Consider the following 18,519-nt stretch of genomic DNA (forward strand, 5'->3'; position numbering starts at 1 on the left):
TGTACAGCATAATGATTTGACTTATATTGTGAAACGATTACTGTAATAAGTTTAATTAGCATCCATCATCATATAGATACAATAAAAAAGAGGGAAAAATTATTTTTCCTTGTGATTTTTTTTTTCCTCTTAGGATTTTACTCTCTTAACAACTTTCATATATATCTTGCGGCAGTGTTAACTATAGTCATCATGTTGTACATTACATCCTTATGGTACTCATTTATCCTATAAATACCTTTTCATCACCTTCTTCCAGTTCCCCTTTCTCCCACCTCTGGTAACCACAAATCTGATCTTTTTCTATGCATTTGTTTGTTTTTAGAATCCACATATTGAGATCATACAGTATTTGCCTTTCTCTGTCTGACTTACTTCAATTACCGTAATTCCCTCCAGGTCCATCCATGTTGTTGCAAATGGCAGGATTTCCTTCCTTTTTATGGCTGAATAATATTCCTCTGTGTGTGTGTGTGTGTGTGTGTGTGTGTGTGTGTGTGTGCGCGCGCGCACGCACGCGCACATATGTATGCATGTGCACCCACGACATCTTTATCCATTCATCTGTTGATGGACACCTTGGTTGTTTCCATGTCTTGGCTATTGTAATAATGCTGCTCTGAACATGGGAATGCAGATATCTTTTTGAGTTAATGATTTTGTTTCCTTTGCTATATTTCCAGAAGTGGAATTGCTGGTTTATATATAGCAGTTCTATTTTTAATTTTTTGTGCAGTCTCCATACTGTTTTTCATTGTGACTCTAAGCTGGCCTTACTTCAATATTTAATAAGCACATATGGCTAGTGGCTACCGTAATAGAAAGTACAATATCAAATATATCTGTTTTCTTGGAAAGCTCTATTATCATTTAATATGATGCTGATATTTATAGAGAACTTAAAGAAAGATCTCTTAGTTGTAAGTGATTGCTTTTTTTATTAACTTTTTACTTTGAAATGTTTTAAATTTATAGAAGAATTCTTCTGTAATTACCCCCATCTTCCCCTAGTATAAATATTTAATATAATCCTTTATTTTTTAAAACTAAGAAGTTAATATTGGTACAGTACAATTGACTACAGACTTTATTCAGATTTCACCAGTTTTTCCAATAATGTTCTTTTTCTGTTGCATTGTCCAATCTGGGATACCAAGTTGCCTCTAGAGCTATGTATTTTAATGTGAACATCTCAAGTAATTAAAGATAAGCCATACCAGAGATAGACAAACTATTGTCCATGGGCCAAAAATGGCCTGCTGCCTATATTTACATTTGTTACGTTTTAAAATTGAGATTTAATAATAGTGTAAGATTTTTTTAATGATTAAAAATATTTTTTAAATAATACTGTGTGACACAAAAAAATAGGAATTTGAATTTCAGTGTTCATAAGTAAAGTTTTATTGGAACACAGCCATACCCATTCATTTACATATTGTGTTATAGCTACTTTCATGCTTTAATGATAGCCTGAAAATATTTACTATTCAGCCTTTTGCAGAAATGTTGCTAACCTGATCTGTGTTATTGAAGTGATGACATTCTGGGACTAAAAATTTCTAAACTTAATGGGAACTGGATGTAATTTTTACCTATTCCTATGACATGTGAATACAATGTAATGAACATGGTCAGTAAATGTTTCTTTGCTGGGGACTGATGGAAGTATTTATGTGTACTTACAAAATAATACAATTTCTCTTGAGTGCTGAAATGTTAGAATTAAGAGATCATCATATGCCAATGCATTGGAAATGTTTTTATATTTCATATTTATGATAGTTGGAATTTATTGAAAATACTTCACTTTTCAAAACAAGGTGAATTCTAGGTACTGTGTTGAGAAAGACAAAAATTAAGATTTAGAGAAAAAGGAAACAAATTCTTATTTTGTGGAAGGGTGGGGAAAAAAGGCCAGCTCTATAAAGGAACTGAGGTTTTTGGGGGTGTATAGTTGATTAGAGCCAAAGTTAGCATGAAGTTTAATTTGAGAGTCTGTTGGGAATACTACTCAATTCAGGTCAGCAAAACAGGCATGTTTGCCTTCACAGTTCTACCACTATTACCACACTCAAGAGAATTAACATTAATTAGACAATACCAACCAATATGCAGTACCATCCTCCCATATATAACCATTGTGCCTGTGTGTTTCTTTCTTTCTTTCTTTCTTTTTTTTTTTCTTTTCATCCAAGATTCAATCAAGGTTCACACATTGCTTTTGGCTGCCATGTTTCTGTGGTCTCCCCCAGTCTAAAATCTCACTACCTTCCTTTGTTTTTCTTGACATGAATTCTTTGAAGAGTCCAGTTGTTCTGAAGAATGTCCCACATTTTAGATTAGATTCATCTGTTTCCTTAGTCCATGATTACATTCAAGTCAAACATTTTTGGCAGGAACTTCAAACGGGTGATGTTTTGAACCTCACACTGCATTACATCAGGAGGCATTCACTGAAGATTGTTTCACTATTAGCTATAGAAAGGATGGCCACTTAGTTAAGATGCTGATCATCAGATCTGTCCATTGTAGAAGTATAGCTATGTTTTTCTCCCCCTATAGTTTTTTTAGACTTTTTTTTTTTTTTTTTGCATATACATGATTGAGTTTATTATAAAAAAGGTAAGAAAAAATGGGGTTTGAGATAGGAAGGATACAGGTGGATAGGCCTCAACAGCACTGCCACTGATCTACCTGTTCTTTCACATCAAGAAGTTGATCTTGCGAGTCATTTCCATGTTGTAGATCCACTGGCAGGTTTCATAGCTTCCCCTCTGTCATCAGCGACAAGGCTTTTCATAGTACCGCCGCCATCGCTTAATGTCCTCAATGAGCCCATCCATGGTGAGGATTCTGTTTAAGGTCCTGTGGGTACCTTCCACATTTCCTTCCTGTACCATCACAGTCCTGGCAATGAACTTCAGATGTTTTGCCATGACCTTGGGATTTAAATCTTTACTCTGCAGAACCCCATGCTCTCCAGAGCCAGCTGCTGGGAACCTTAGCTCCTAGACTTTATTTTTTAAATAGCACTTTTAGGTTCACAGAAAAGCATAGAGAAAATTGAGAGGAAAGTACAGAATTTCCCACATATCTCCTGCCCCCAGCAGGCAGAGCCTCTTCCATTATCAGTATCCCTGACCAGGGTTGTGCATTTGTTAGAATTGATGAACCTCTATCAACACATCCTTATCAAAGTCTGGTTTTCATTACGGTTCACTTTTGGTGTTCTACATTCTGTGGGTTTGAACAAATGTTTAATGACATGTATCCATCAATATAGTATCATACAGAATATTTTCAGTGTCATAGAAATAGTCTCTGCTTTGCCTAGTCATCCCTCTCTCCCTCCTGAGTTTTTTAAAGATAAGTTTTATGTAATTCCTTGGCCATTAGGCCAGTTGAAATTCCAATGTTGATATTAAATCTACATGTATTCTATAATTAAAGTATCATATATTAAAATTAAATATAAAAATAATTTTCCTTGATAATTGTTCCTTTTTTTATAGTTCTCTTTATAGAAGGGAAAATGAGTCAATGGACTGGAAGAAATAGCAAGGAGAAATCTAAAATATTTGGGGGTATTTTAGAGGTCTCTTAATTTTAATTTAGTTTTTTTTTTTAATTTTTTTCTCCTACAGGTAACTATTATAAATTATCTTCTGTCTTTCAGGTATTGTCAACATGGACTCGCCATATGGTTCTGTAACACCTTCTTCTACACATTTGGGAAACTTTGCCTCAAACCTTTCAGGAGGTCAAATGTATGGACCTGGGGCACCCCTTGGAGGAGCACCCGCAGCTGCTAACTTTAACAGACAACATTTTTCCCCACTTAGTTTGTTGACTCCATGTTCATCAGCATCGAATGGTGAGTATTATACATTATAATTCCATAAGAAGAGTTTGTATATGTTTCCTTAAGAGCAAGAGGTTTTAAGTGGGCAAAGACAAAAGATGACTTACGAGCTGTGAACAAGTCTTGAATATATCAAGACTAATGAAATGGGAACAGAGGAACAAACATTTTTATAAATAGCAAATGATTAAAAAGTCTGAAATACATTATAATTTTTGAGTGATTTCACCTGCTTAGTTTTTTCTTATACTCCTCTTAACATTAATTATTATACCTAAATATATAACAGATCTGGATCAGTGTCTTCTATGTTGAGCTGAAACTAAACCATCATAGGAATAAACATATTCCTTAAGATGTCTACATATAGGTGATTCATATTCGTGTGTGTGTGTGTGTGTGTGTGTGTGTGTGTGTGTGGATAATTTTTTATTTTCATGTTCATGAAAAAATAGGAATTGTGAGAAAAGGAGTTAAAATTGCAACATGACTGCTCATTGAAAAGGGTTAACCTGAGGGGTAGGTGCCTGGGTGGGTCAATCAGTTGATTTTTGCTCAGGTCATGATCTCACAGTTTGTGGCATCGAGCCTCACGTCGGGCTCTATACTGTTAGCTTGGGGTGGATTTAGGATCTTCTCTCTTTCTCTCTCGCTTTCTGCCCCTTCCCTGCTCATGTGCGTAAGTATTACTCTGAAATTTTTGGTAGCTAATCTTTAGAATGGGTTCTCAGTAGCAGAGGCTGTTTTTATGCATAATAAAAACATACTTATTAATATTTATTTAGGAAATAAATTCAGGGATTTTGTGATGAAATTCAGAAAGTATGATAGGTTGTTTTGCCCTATAGTTTGTTTCACTGTGTGGGCTTTTCGTTGTTTTTTTTATTTTTTGTTTTTTGGTTTGGTTTTATGTTTATTTGATTTTTGTTTTGGTTGAAAAAACATTGTGCTTTTTGTAACAATGCAACCAATATAGGTTAAGTTTTCTAATACATTGCTGATTGATACAGAATATCACTGAAGCTATTAAAATTGTTTTCATTGATGCATTCCAACATTTTTTGAAGTTTCAAAAAGTTTCAGGGGTGCCTGAATGGCTTAGTCGGTTGGGCATCGGACATCAGCTCAGGTCATGATCTCGCAGTTCACGAGTTCGAGCCCTGCATTGAGCTCTGTGCTGACAGCTCGATCCTGGATCCTGCTTCGGATTCTGTGTCTCTCTCTCTTTCTGCCCCTCCCCTGCTCATGCGCTCTCTTGCTCTCGCTCGCTCTCTCTCTCTCTCTCTCTCTCAGAAATAAACATTAAAAAATTTTTTTTTAATTTTCTAAAAGTTTCAGAAATTTTCAAACTTACAGAAAAATTGAAAGAATACTTTAAGAAGCATCCATATTCCTTTCAATTGTTAACTCCTTAAAATTACCAATTTTTTAAACATTTTGCTCCATTTTATGTAATCTCCAGTTTTTTATTGTTGAAACATTTGAAAGTAAGGTTTAGATATGACACTTGTGACCTAAAAACTTTAGTGTCCATCTTAAAAATAAGGACATTTTCTTATACAGCCACAATACCATTATCAAATAAACGTTAATATTAGTAATGTCACGTCATACATACTTCCTATTCAGATATCCCCAATTGCCCTAAAACATTTTTTATACATTTTTTTTTTCCTTCGAACCATGAATCACTCAGGGTAAATGTATTACATTAGACTATGTCTCTCAGGTCTATCTTAAAAAAATAATTTTAAACTTGTAAGCATAGTACAAAGAACCCTTATATATTTTTCTCAGATTCACCAGTTGTTAACATGTTGCCACATTCTTTCATTTTCTGGGTGTGTAGGTGTATAGAATTTTTTTTCTGAACCATTTTAGAGTTAGTTGCAGGTACCAAGCTATTTTCCCCTGAATACTCTAAAGGATTATATTTCTTAAAAATAAGAAAATTCTCTGCTACAACTATGGTACAGTTAGCAAATTCAGCAAATTTTATGTTGGACAGTATTAGCTAATACATAGTCCATATTTACATTTACTAGGTGTCCCAATAACACCTAGTAATTATAAATATTATAATTATAAATAATAATAATTATATAGTTTAAATTATATAGTTTAAATAATAATAAATATTATTTCCTCTCATCCAAGATTCAAATCAAGATCACAGATTACATTGAATTCCATGTCTTTTTAGTGTGAAATATTCTGGAACTGTTCCCTCAGTCTTTCTTTGTCTTCCAAAGAAAGACATTTTGAAGAGTACAGGTCAGTTGATGATAAAATTCCCCTTCATTTGTTTTTCTGATATTTCTTCATGATTAAATTTAGGCTAAGTGTTTTTGACAGGAATATTAGTGTGTAGTCAATGTTTTGTCCTTATCTCAGTATATTGCATTAGAAAGTATAAAATGTTAAGTTTGTGCCATTATTGGCACTGTTAACTTTGAATCATTTTGTTAAGATCATGAATACCAGGTTTCTGTACTGTCAAATTATAATTTTTCCCTTTGTAATTAGTACGTAATCTGTGTAGAGTTTCTGTGAGACTGTGTTCTTATTCCTCATCATCCTTTCAGGCAGATTATAAGGGAATGGGGGAAGAAGTAGCACTTGTCTGAGTAATATAAAAATTTTACTTTTGAAATGATGTTAATGTTTATAAATTCCAAAAACACCACACCCAACTTTGTTGAAGGAAAAATGCTAAAATTGAACATAAATAGAAACAAACTTATCCATATTGCAAATTATTAACATAAACCCACTAAAAAAATAATCCAGGGGAGCCTAGGTGACTCACTCAGTGGGTGTCCAGCTCTTGATTTCAGCTCAAGTCATGATTCGCGATTCACAGTTCATGGGATCAAGGCCTGCGTTGGGCTCAGCGCAGAGACTGCTTGAGATTTTCTGTCTTCTTCTTTCTCTGCCCCTTCCCTGCTCATGTTCTGTCTCTCTCTCAAAAATAAATGAGCATAAAAAATTAAAAAAAAAAAAAAAAGAACAATTCAAAAAACTTGTGAACATAGTACTTTATATACCCTTCACTCTAAAGACGACGAGATTTCAGACAAATCTTCAATTCTGCTTAGGACATGTGATTTTTATAATGTTACGGATAAGCAGTTCTAAAATTATGGGGTTTATTATAGGATTGGGTTAATAAGTATATTGATGATGCTGGGATGCATGGTCCTCACTGTGAGAAAAGAGAGGTGTAAAATGGGGTAAGGCAAGGAAGAACCCTATGGAATTGGATTAAAATTAGAGGATCACTGTGAACTCATGATTTTTCAATTATCTATATATTGGAGTGAATCATATAAAATTGCAATTTTCCCTCTAGCGCTATCTACTGAAAGGGCCTAGAAACAATTAATCTTTAATAGCAGTGAGCACATCCAGTGTTTCTATCTATCTGTTAAATATTTTTGTCCACTGAAAGAAACTATGCTTTTTTTTTTTTTTTTTTTTTTTTTTAAGAGAGGGAGCGCATGAGCACAATTGGGGGAGGGGGGCAGAGGAAGGGAGAGAGAGAGAATCTTGAGTAGACTCCATGCTCAGTGCAGAGCCCGACATGGGGCTTGATCCCATGACCCTGGGATAATGCCTGAGTCGAAATCAAGAGTTGGATGCTCAGAGGACTGAAACACCCAGGTGCCCCAGAAACTAGGCTTTCTTAGCTGATTCTAGAGTTGGGGGAGGGAAAGCGTAAAGGGAGCCTGCAAAGTCTTCTTGTGTTAGTAATTGTTTAAAATGATGGGGACATGGCAACACACAGGAAGCAGCTTTACTAAAGGGACTCCCACTGGCCAAATTCAGGAAAATTTGACTACCATAATGAATAATGGCAGCTCATGGGATAAAATAAGAATCCATAAGTTCATAATGATTATGAATAAGATTTTAGAATTTAATTTAATTAGTTTTTTTTTTAAGAAATTAAAATTTTACATGGGAACTCTCTTCCTTACAGTATAAGGACAACTCATACATGTGGGAGTTACGATTTGAGTCATTGTTTTGCAACCATTAAAGTGATTCAGGCAAGACTTTCCCTTTTACCTCTAATACTGAATTTTTAACCAGTCTGCACTTTCTTCACTTAGTATAGATCTTAATACTGTTATTTTTTAATGACCATTTAGTTTGTTAATCTGTTCATAGGAATGTAATTTTGTATTTTCATTTCTTCTAGTCTTTCAAGATTTTGTTTTCAGTATTTATCTACATACTTTTAAAAGTTGCCGTTCTGGATGCTGTTGTAGAACTAACCACAGAAGCATGTGACTTATTTTTCATAATGTATTTGTCTGGTTTTATGTACTTGAACAGGTTCTGTCATATTTCTCCATATAGTCTATACATCTTCTCACTCCCTCTCCTTTAGGACACCAGATATTAGGACTTTGCAAGTTAAGTTGGGATGTGGCGGATACAAGACCCTTCCTGTAAATTTTTTGTTAGAAAGCAAAGAACCCTTTCTTGAGGCCCCAGAATAATAGATTGGTGATACCCAAGAACCTTCTGCATATAAAGGCTGGGTAGAGATCACCTGAGCCCTTATTCCACTCAAACTACTAAGATCTGTTTTACCAACACTCAATCAGCTCATGCATTGGTACTGATCACTGGCTCTAGTCTGTGCATTTCAGTCCTTGGCAAATTTAGTCAATGGGCCGTGTTGACATTCAGTCTTATAAAACTGTTGTCAGATCAAAAAGCAGTAAAACATAATTTTGAAAGGAAGAAACTAATTTTACGTTGTGACACAATATACGTGTGTGTGTGTAGTTGAAATAATATATTTACAAAACAGTTGTTATCCTTACAATGTATGTTGCATGCTGGTATTTTCTATTCTGTTTTCTTTCTCCTTTAAAAACATTTTTGTAAGCTAGTCATGACCAGCCACATTAATCTCATTATCAATGGTAGTTCAGTAAACACTGAACAGAAGCATGAAGAAACAGAGTAATTTTCTTGAAGGAACATTTTTTTTTTTTTTTTAAATGTGTAAGTCACTTTGCTCTTTCAGGACCTGTTGTCATTTCAAAACCAAAATGGATTTAGCACGAAGCCAATGAAGTTTAAGCTTCAGGGTACCTTATTTGCCAAGGGACCCTGCCAAAGCTGTATACCTAGTTTTGTGCTTGTAATTTTATATTCTTTTTCTAAAGAAGGTTCTCCAGGCCTGAAATGGATCATTCTTCACTCAGATTAGTCCAGTAAGCCTGCAGGGAGGAAGCAGTAAACAGTCATCTGATAAAAATATGGCTATGAGATTGGCAGAATCTGTGGAGAGGACAGATTTCTTAAATGGGGCAAGTCAGCAGGCAGGCCTCATTATTCTGTCCATTTAAACAGAACATGGAGGGTTGCTGTTATTTTGCTTTGTTTTGCTTTTGTTTTCGGAAGGATTCAGGAAAGGAAAGAGAGACTAGATCTAACACTGAGGATTGGGCAGGCTTCTGGGGGTGATTCTAGGAGAGGTAGAACTCATTTGTCCATCATTCCATCCATCCATCCTTCTTGCCTGCCTACTACCTTTGACTTTGTCTTGACCTTAGTTATAATGGGTTGATTTTTCTCAGGTATGTAATTATGCCCTTTTGGTACATAGTTTAAAAAACAAAACCTAAAACTGTATCCCTTGTGTTTACACCTTCTGGAATATTCTCTTATTTCCGATACTTTCCCGAGTTTTGTCATTGTTTCCAGCTTTACTGAATTATGCTGTTTTTCATATGTTTTTCTTTCATTTCTCTTAGCCCACATTAGAATTTTAGAATACAGCTTTCTTTCTGATACACCTTTGGAATATTAGAGCTTTCTTTCTGGCATGTTTTTATTGTCTGTAAGATGTTATGGGTTCATATCTCTGTTAGTTCACATAAATAGCTTTGTATGGAATTTGGCTTCAGTTCTATTCTGTTTCACATTTTTAAATGAAATGAGTTTTCCTGAATATTTAGAAAGGATAAGTGGATCAGATATCTTTTCTAGCTTAAAAGCTCTAGAATTTTGTCTTTTAGGTAAGTATGCACAAATATGGCCTTGTACTTCATTATATTTCCTGGCTTTGTTATCCTTACCCTCCCACCGCCCTCACCTCTGCCTTCTCTTAAATGATCTTGTGTTTGATTTGCTCTGTTGTCTCTTTCCTGCTCAATTTGGAATCTGTTCCCAGAAGTTTCCAGTGTGGCGCTTTTTTCTGGAATGAGATTTCAGCAGATATTTTTGAGAGTTCATAGGGCCACTATTGCTCTGACTTCTTCAGACTTTATTGTAAATCCCTTGTAGTTACCCAGCATAGGCAGAAGTATCCCACTTTCACCTGCTGTTCTGATTGGCCTTTTCTGCTTTTCCTCTGACTACCTTTGTTTTGTTGTTCTCCTATTCTGTTCTTAGGTCTGGAGAATTGCTTCTTTTCACACAGATGCTGACAACACAGAGGTCTTGTAGCTGTTGGTGATTTGTCCCATTCACTTGTATTATTCAATTCATTTGGATACTTTGTTAGGTTTGTTATAGATGTTATCCATGGGTTTTTGGCTTTGTTTACTTGGTAGATTGTTTTATGGAAGGATTTGTGAAGAATCAAAACTTGCTGCTTGCTGAACCTCCATCTTCTTAGAATTCCCTCTTATACCAGTGTAATTTTAAGGTGAATTTTAAAATATTTTTAGTTGCTTCAAAGACACATAGTTGGCTTTTCTATTTTGTTATGATTTGTTAAAAGTAATGCTGTCAAGAAATGCTAATGGATCCATGACCACAGGAAATATATATATACACACACACACATATATATTTGTAATGTTTTATTTACTTTTGAGAGAGAGAGCGTGAGCAGGGAGGGGGCAGAAAGAGAGAGGGACAGAGGATCTGAAGCAGGTCCGCGCTGTCAGCAGAGAGCCCCGATGTGGGGCTTGAACTAACAAACCGGGAGATCATGACCTGAGCCAAAGTCGGATGCTCAACTGACTGAGCCACCCAGGTGCTGCCCCCACAGGAGATATATTTTAATTTTTTATTAAATGGTAAAAGTTTTCTTGATTTACTTTTACAGATAAGCTCAGAAGTTTCATGTTTTTGTTTCCCATTATCTATATCTTTATAATAAATTACAATTCATAAGGTACTTTCACATTCTTTTTTTTTTTTTTTTTTTTTTTTGGTTAATAATATCACCACAACTCATTGAGAGAGGTACTATTGATTTAGCCTAAGTGGACCTCTGTAAGCACTAGTAAGACAACATTGATCTCCACAGTATAGTACTTTCCAAGTCTATATGATTCTAAAATATGTATAGCAAATCATTTTTAAGCATATTTAGGCTAATAATATCACTGAATTTTCTTTGTCCTCCAGATTCTCATAGCTTGGGAAGTAGAAGCAATATGCTTTTGGGTATATGTATTTGTATGTAGATAGATAGATAGATGGATTGATTGATTTTGCAAATTTATTAGCTACCCGAATCCTTTTGGAGGAATATAGACACACACACACACACACACACACACACACACACACACACACACATGGAAAACGTAAATGTAAAAAAGATGGTTAAATGGAAAAATAGTATTAAATGACTATCTCTAGGGCATACAGTCAGGCAGTTATGAGTAAATTGTAGATAGTCAGGCAGGTAACTGTTTGAACTTTTAAGCTTCAAGCTCCACCATTTATACACCCTCTTTAAATTTAAGTGTGCTTGATACTTAAACTTTTCACAAGAAATAAAGTTTTGGTTTTCTTCTTTTTTTCTTCTCTGTAGTACATGAAGAGATTGAATCACTAAAGAATACTCCCACATTGACTATATTAAGAACTCACCTTGTTTTGATACATAAAGCTTAAATTGTCATTTCAGAAAGCTTGCTCTGTGGAATACCATGTGATACAATAAAACAAAGTTGGGCAATGAGGCATAGCTTTCTGTTGGAATTTTATTAGCATGTTAAGGTTTCTTGAAGTCCTGATTGAAAGAAACTAATTTTTTTATGTTAGATTTTCCAAATTTGTTGGATACCTGAATCCCTTTGTTTTCGTCATTGTATACCAATGGACACGTGTTCTCAAGGAGTACAGTTTGGAAATTGCCAATACAGGCATGATTTTCCCCACCTCTATTTTGGTGGTGGTTACCTTTTTTACTTTAAACATTGTCTTCTTATTGCTCTGGTGTTTATTTTACTCAGTGTCAAACATTAATTTATTTAAATATTAATTAGTTTAATGGGTTATATCGCATGTGTAGTTGGACATCTTTACATTCTGTCATGTAACTAAATGGAAAAATTGTGAATCACATTTGTAAAAATTATTGCAAAGTCCTGGACCTTAACCAAATTTCAGTGTACATAATTTTCTAGCATTATTTTCATGCTTCATTTTCCTCAGAGAACACATACTTATGGTGTCTTCAGGATTTAAGATTTGATTTTACAAAATTACATGTATACTCTATAGATGACATGTATACTATTTCAAAATATCTTTTCTCTAGATTCTCCTGCACAGTCAGTATCCTCTGGAGTTCGTGCACCTTCGCCTGCCCCATCATCAGTACCTTTAGGGTCAGAGAAGCCCAGCAACGTCTCTCAGGACAGAAAAGTTCCAGTCCCTATTGGGACTGAACGTTCTGCACGTATCAGGCAAACTGGAACTTCAGCTCCATCTGTTATTGGGAGTAATTTATCTACATCAGTAGGGCATAGTGGAATCTGGTCTTTTGAAGGGATTGGTGGCAATCAAGGTAAGACTTGCTATCCTGCCTACTAGAAATTAAGTTTATGCATCTAACTAAAATATCATAAGTAATATGTAACTTTTACAGTCATTCTTAAAAGATCCGTGTTCATATCTCTTCGTTTTGACTAATCAGTTTTAAGAGTTCACGCCATTTTTTTATTCCCATGTGATCTCCCATTGAATTCATCATTGCATTCTGGAAATTGTCTAATACAAGCATATTGTTTTCTCCATTTCACTGTATTAAGGAGAAGCTAGTATTTTCCTGGGACTCCAGCTCTTATCTTACCTTAGCAGTTTTTCTTTTGTAATAACCAGGGTTTAGGTTATTTTATTAGCCTATTATATCACTACCTACCAACACGGAAATACTGCAGTAAATATATAAAAGTAGGTCATTATTCTAAAGGGAAGCACAATTCAATGTGGAAAATTCTAGAAAAAAAATACAGAAAAGACTTTATTTTGCTGTCTTTTGATGTTAAATATCACCAACTATTTTTTTCTGCCTCTTTGTTTTCCCTCAGATAAAGTAGACTGGTGTAACCCTGGGATGGGAAATCCCATGATTCATAGGCCAATGTCCGATCCAGGAGTGTTTTCACAGCATCAAGCAATGGAGCGAGAGAATACAGGAATTGTAACTCCTTCTGGTACATTCCATCAGCATGTTCCTGCAGGATACATGGACTTTCCTAAAGTTGGGGTAATGGTGACTTAAATAAGCATTTTTATATTTCTAAATGTTTTTCTTATTATTAGCCTTATTTTACTTCCAAGTGGGTAAGTATTTATGAGATGATATGTGGGCTTCAGACTGTAATTATATGTCAAAATCTGGCTAAAATATAAATATTTATATCCTGATATTGTCCAGTTGTTTAGAGAAATGTTCTTTGACAAAACATTTTGGCTGTATTAGGCTTATATATAATCTAATGCTAGAAGAAATCATATGATAGAAAATAATTTTTAGATTACCTAGATAATGTATATTTTCAAAATAAGATGAAGTTTCAAATATCAATTTTAATGCCATTGGTTATATTGGGAAAAGTAAGCAGTGACTTGAAGATATGACTAATGTGCATAATTTTTGCTTTCTTCTTTTTTAAAAGGGTATGCCTTTTTCTGTGTATGGGAACGCAATGATTCCTCCAGTAGCACCTATTCCTGATGGTGCTGGAGGACCCATATTTAATGGCCCTCATGCTGCAGACCCCTCTTGGAACTCCCTGATAAAGATGGTTTCGAGCTCCACAGAAAATAATGGCCCTCAAACGGTAAGGCTGATCATTCAGTGAACATTTAGTTAGTGTTTATGAGATGCCAAGACAAACAGGATACAGGTAAATCATGGTAGTGAGGGAGTATGGTGAATATGGGAAGTTGAGGAAATTGAGGGAAATTTAATAGAGCTGAAATACAGTAGAGAGATGTGGAAAATGGTACCAAAGGCATGATATATTTCATTGGGTAGCAGATGGTAGGCAAAAGATTTTAAGTTGCAAAGTGTTATAATTTTATACATCAAAATTTACTAATGGTGTGAAAAGGGCCATCTAGAGGTTACTTCTTTTAAGTATTTTAAATTGCAAAACAATGTAGAACTCTGAAAATTTACAGAAATTATTAGTGTATTTTAGTTTATTTTGGTGTATATATAATATCTTTGTCTCATTTTCCTTCTTTAATCATCAGTCTATATGTATTCAGGTAATGGTTTTTAAAAAATGATAAATCAGATCCTGTTTGAGAATTAAGGGCTTATCATTGCTTTTCTTCATTGTTTCTAAGCGTGTTGCAGATTGAGTGAGATTTAGCTATTTTAGCTTATAGATATTAAGAGCACTTAATTTTTGTTTTTATCAAATATGTGTTACAGATGTAACACTTAATAAAATGTATCCTCGATTTTCATAGGTGTGGACTGGACCCTGGGCACCTCACATGAACAGTGTGCATATGAACCAGCTCGGCTGATGAGGATCGGCTTGTTAGCCTGCAGATTCCTTTTCATTCAGAGGAAATCACAAGTGGCCGAAAAAAATTCATGCTCCCAAATCATTCTACTGATGTGCTTGACTGAAGTGTGTAGGCTTTTTGCAGAAGAAGTTACTAACTGACCTATTTTCTGTGAACATTTGTGACTGCCCATTCCCCACCACCATCCGTTTTACCTTAGTTAGCATTTTTCTTATCATTTTTCTTTTTTTCTTTCCCTCTTCCCCTTTGGACATAACTTTCTGTTGAAGCTGTTCTTTGGCTGGTTGGTTTTAGTACTGTAAACTGCTTCTGAGCAAACACGGAAATTTAGCAAAATTATGTAAACTTGATCCTGAAGTTTTAGAATGGCAAATAAATGTACAATTGTTTACATAACAGAAAAGGCTAAGCAGAAAGTAAATTTCAATATGTCAGTATAGAGGCTCTACTTTATGTAGACTTAAATTAATGTGAGATATGTACCTTCATATTCAGAAATCTGGATGTTTCCTTCATACATTAAACTATTAATAAGCATAACTTTTCTGCTTGTGTAATTTAAGTATAAAGTAAAACAATGGGCATTATCAGTGGATGTTTCCCGATGCTGGCTTTTAAAATACCCATCTTGCTCTCTTTAGAGTTTGTTTGCAGCAGGGCACATATAGAAGAAATCTATCACTTTTTCATGTTTTTTTATTACCTTCTCACACTTTTAAAACTAATACACACTTCTCTTCACTCTTCTCTCTTCACTTTTACCGCTAATACCAGTACAATTCTCTTGCTGATCATGAAGTCATTTTGTAAAGATTTTTATTGTAATGGCTGCTACAGAGAAATGGAGCACCTTCATCATCACTTGTGGTTGCTTCTAACCATAAAATGTTTAGTCGTTCTGAGAATTTAAAAAGCCACCACTGGTTCCCAGTCAGCATATATAGGCTCTTAATATACTGTTTATTATTAAACAATTCAATGTACTATTTTATATTGGAAAATATTGATTCTTAACATTGGCTTTCCAGTCATCAAGAGTCAACATAAAAATTCCAATTTTCAGTAATCTAGTGGAAAGTATCTTTCCCCCCCGCCTCCCCAATTTTAAAGGCTTCTTATTCTCTACACTTGTATATTATCAGTGAAAGGGATCAACAGCTAACTTGGGGCAAGTAATAAAGGTAATTTTGCATTTGTCACTAAGACAGTTTATGGTATACGTGACTACACAGAATACAAAATAACGTCTTCATTTTACCTGTTTATATAAGATACAGAGCCACACTAAACTACTCAATGGGATTTATCTATTCCATTCACTTAAAACAATAAACAATAACGTATTCAAGAAGAATATGTGTCCTACCCTGTCTCATATGGAAAAATAAATCATATGGTTGAAATATAAAAGAAAGTAAGCATAAAAGTGAAGTAATGAATGCATCAATCTCTCTTTTTTTTTTTTTTTTTTAAATTAAGCAGATTCCACAGTGGTAAAACTAAAATTTAGATAAATGACTCAGAGTTGACAATAGTAATATGGTTCCTTGGCTGTAAAGTAAATGAAATGATTTCTTTATTCTGGTAGCTTGAATAAGGAGTAAAAAGATTTCTCAAAAATGTCTAGAAGTTTGTAAACAACACATTTATATCTTTTAGGAAGTGGTCTTAAAATATATAAATTTATGATTGATATGGCCAAATTTAAGGGAAAAGATAAATGATATCCTGCAAACATAGCTATGAAATAAAACTACAGCACTTTACTAAGAAAGGTGTGTAATGCTATTTAACAGTATTTTATCTATGACTTTTGCCACTATCCTATAATTTTTTGCTTATTTTTTTTTCCTGTGTTAACTAGGATTATTTTATAACTAAAATAATCCTGCTAGGTAATAGATACCACCCAATAATTATTACAACACATGAGTTGTGTTCATTCACCAAAATTTGTTAAGATGGGGGGTGTCTTACTAAGAAAGAACCTATATTTTCTTGACTTTAAACCTATGGGACAGGGGGATATAGATTGTATGCTCCATATTTAGTTTTAGAGATCAGTCTTGTTGAGTACAATACCATGATTTTAGAAGTCTGTACTAGGAACATTTTTCAAATACATTTTTTATATTTCAGATGTAATGCACTGCATTTTTATTTGAACAATAAAAAAAGAACCCATAATCCTTTGAGACCATGCAGGTCTTTTTTTCCCCCTTTTTGAAAGTTTATGGTTTGTGTAATTGCAGACTACATAATGTATTTCTTTCATTCTTTTAAGAAGTAACTTAACTCTTGGAAATAATATTTGGGTTAGATCACACTTCAAATACTGAAATAATATCTCAATTGTGTAATTTTTTTTTTTAATTTTTTTTTTCAACGTTTATTTATTTTTGGGACAGAGAGAGACAGAGCATGAACGGGGGAGGGGCAGAGAGAGAGGGAGACACAGAATCGGAAACAGGCTCCAGGCTCTGAGCCATCAGCCCAGAGCCTGACGCGGGGCTCGAACTCACAGACCGCGAGATCGTGACCTGGCTGAAGTCGGACGCTTAACCGACTGCGCCACCCAGGCGCCCCTCAATTGTGTAATCTTTTTATACCAAGCATTCCATTTTAGAGCTGATTTTGTTTACCAGTGCCAACAGAATCCCCTTTTCATAAGTTCTCAACATATATCAACATATTCAGAAAAACTGATTTTACTATTCATGTGAAAGATATTTTCCCCTTCTGTTTACTGTTGTTGTAAAACTAAGTCATTTTGTTAGTAGTTGAAAATTAACTTTTTGTTAAATTACTATACTTATTGTGATTTTTCTTCTCAGGAAAAAAATGGCGGTGGGGTCAGTAGTTCACTGACTGATTCTGTCTTGTTTTTCATGAAAATATTACACCATCTTTCTTTTGACTCAAATGACCTAAATACACATTTGATAAAAATTACTTTGCACACTATATTACTCACTTCATCTTTCAAACAATACAAAGTGATAGACTAAAGAGGGAAATTCAAAATCACAAAGCTTCTTCAGAGCCTCTGTTTTATTTCATCTATTTTTCACATTGAGTTTTTCAGAAACACTCTCATTCCTGCAGATCTGCCAGTACAGAACTTTTGCAATGCCAAGTAGTGTAACGCACACCCTCAGAAAGCAGAGGCCACTCTACTGTCCACCATTTTGGCCTATGAAAGATGTGGTAGGAGATAGCAGGGAAACCTGTATACATCCCACTGATCAATGCTTGCTTCACGAAAGTCCCAACACTCAACTAACTGGTGTTATTTCCAGGGGATGAATTTAGGATGAGAGCTTCATTAGTGCTTTAATATGACTTAACTGTGTTACTTATATACCTTGATTGCAAAACTACTGTCACTTGTATTTTGGGTGAGTAAAGAGTGTGCAACTAGGGCTTGACATAAATAAGAGTTCTGTAATGTGACAGAATACATGACTAATAGATGTGTTATAAGAGGTTTCATATTAGACTTCTACCTTTAAATGCATTCACACTTTTGAAAGCTGAAAGCCAATTTTGCATACTCCGTACTTAAGAACCATGATAAGCAAGATGAGAGGATGTTTTTCTTTAAAAAAATTTTTTTAATGTTTGTTTATTTTTGAGAGAGAGAGGGTGAGCACGAACGGGGGAGGGGCAGAGAGAGAGGGAGACACAGAATCCAAAGCAGGCTCCAGGCTTTGAGTTGTCAGCCCAGAGCCTGACGCAGGGCTTGAACTCACAAGTTGTGAGATCATGACTTAAGCCGAAGTTGGACGCTTAACCGATTGAGCCACCCAGGTGCCCCAAAGATGTTTTTTGACAGAGAGAGAGAAGCTAATTTTACATTATGTAGCTTTGGTTTTGAAAAGCAATGCATTAAGTAA

The 18,519-nt window shown here is 34.7% G+C and overlaps 1 protein-coding gene across 8 annotated transcripts in view; it reads left to right on the forward strand.

The window, feature by feature from the left end:
• Nucleotides 1-15,163, forward strand: part of ANKRD17 (ankyrin repeat domain 17) — a 162,840-nt gene extending 147,677 nt beyond the window's left edge. For all 8 annotated transcript variants that reach the window (XM_027058172.2, XM_027058173.2, XM_027058176.2 and 5 more), the window contains 5 exons: nt 3,680-3,877; nt 12,393-12,641; nt 13,165-13,343; nt 13,756-13,920; nt 14,561-15,163. In XM_027058172.2, coding sequence (XP_026913973.1) covers nt 3,680-3,877; nt 12,393-12,641; nt 13,165-13,343; nt 13,756-13,920; nt 14,561-14,620 — 851 coding nt within the window. In that variant the 3' untranslated portion in view covers nt 14,621-15,163. The remainder of the gene's footprint in view (nt 1-3,679; nt 3,878-12,392; nt 12,642-13,164; nt 13,344-13,755; nt 13,921-14,560) is intronic.
• The last annotated feature ends 3,356 nt before the right edge of the window (nt 15,164-18,519 follow it).

The sequence above is a fragment of the Acinonyx jubatus genome, chromosome B1, assembly GCF_027475565.1.
Source record: "Acinonyx jubatus isolate Ajub_Pintada_27869175 chromosome B1, VMU_Ajub_asm_v1.0, whole genome shotgun sequence".
NCBI classification, from domain to species: Eukaryota; Metazoa; Chordata; class Mammalia; order Carnivora; family Felidae; genus Acinonyx; species Acinonyx jubatus.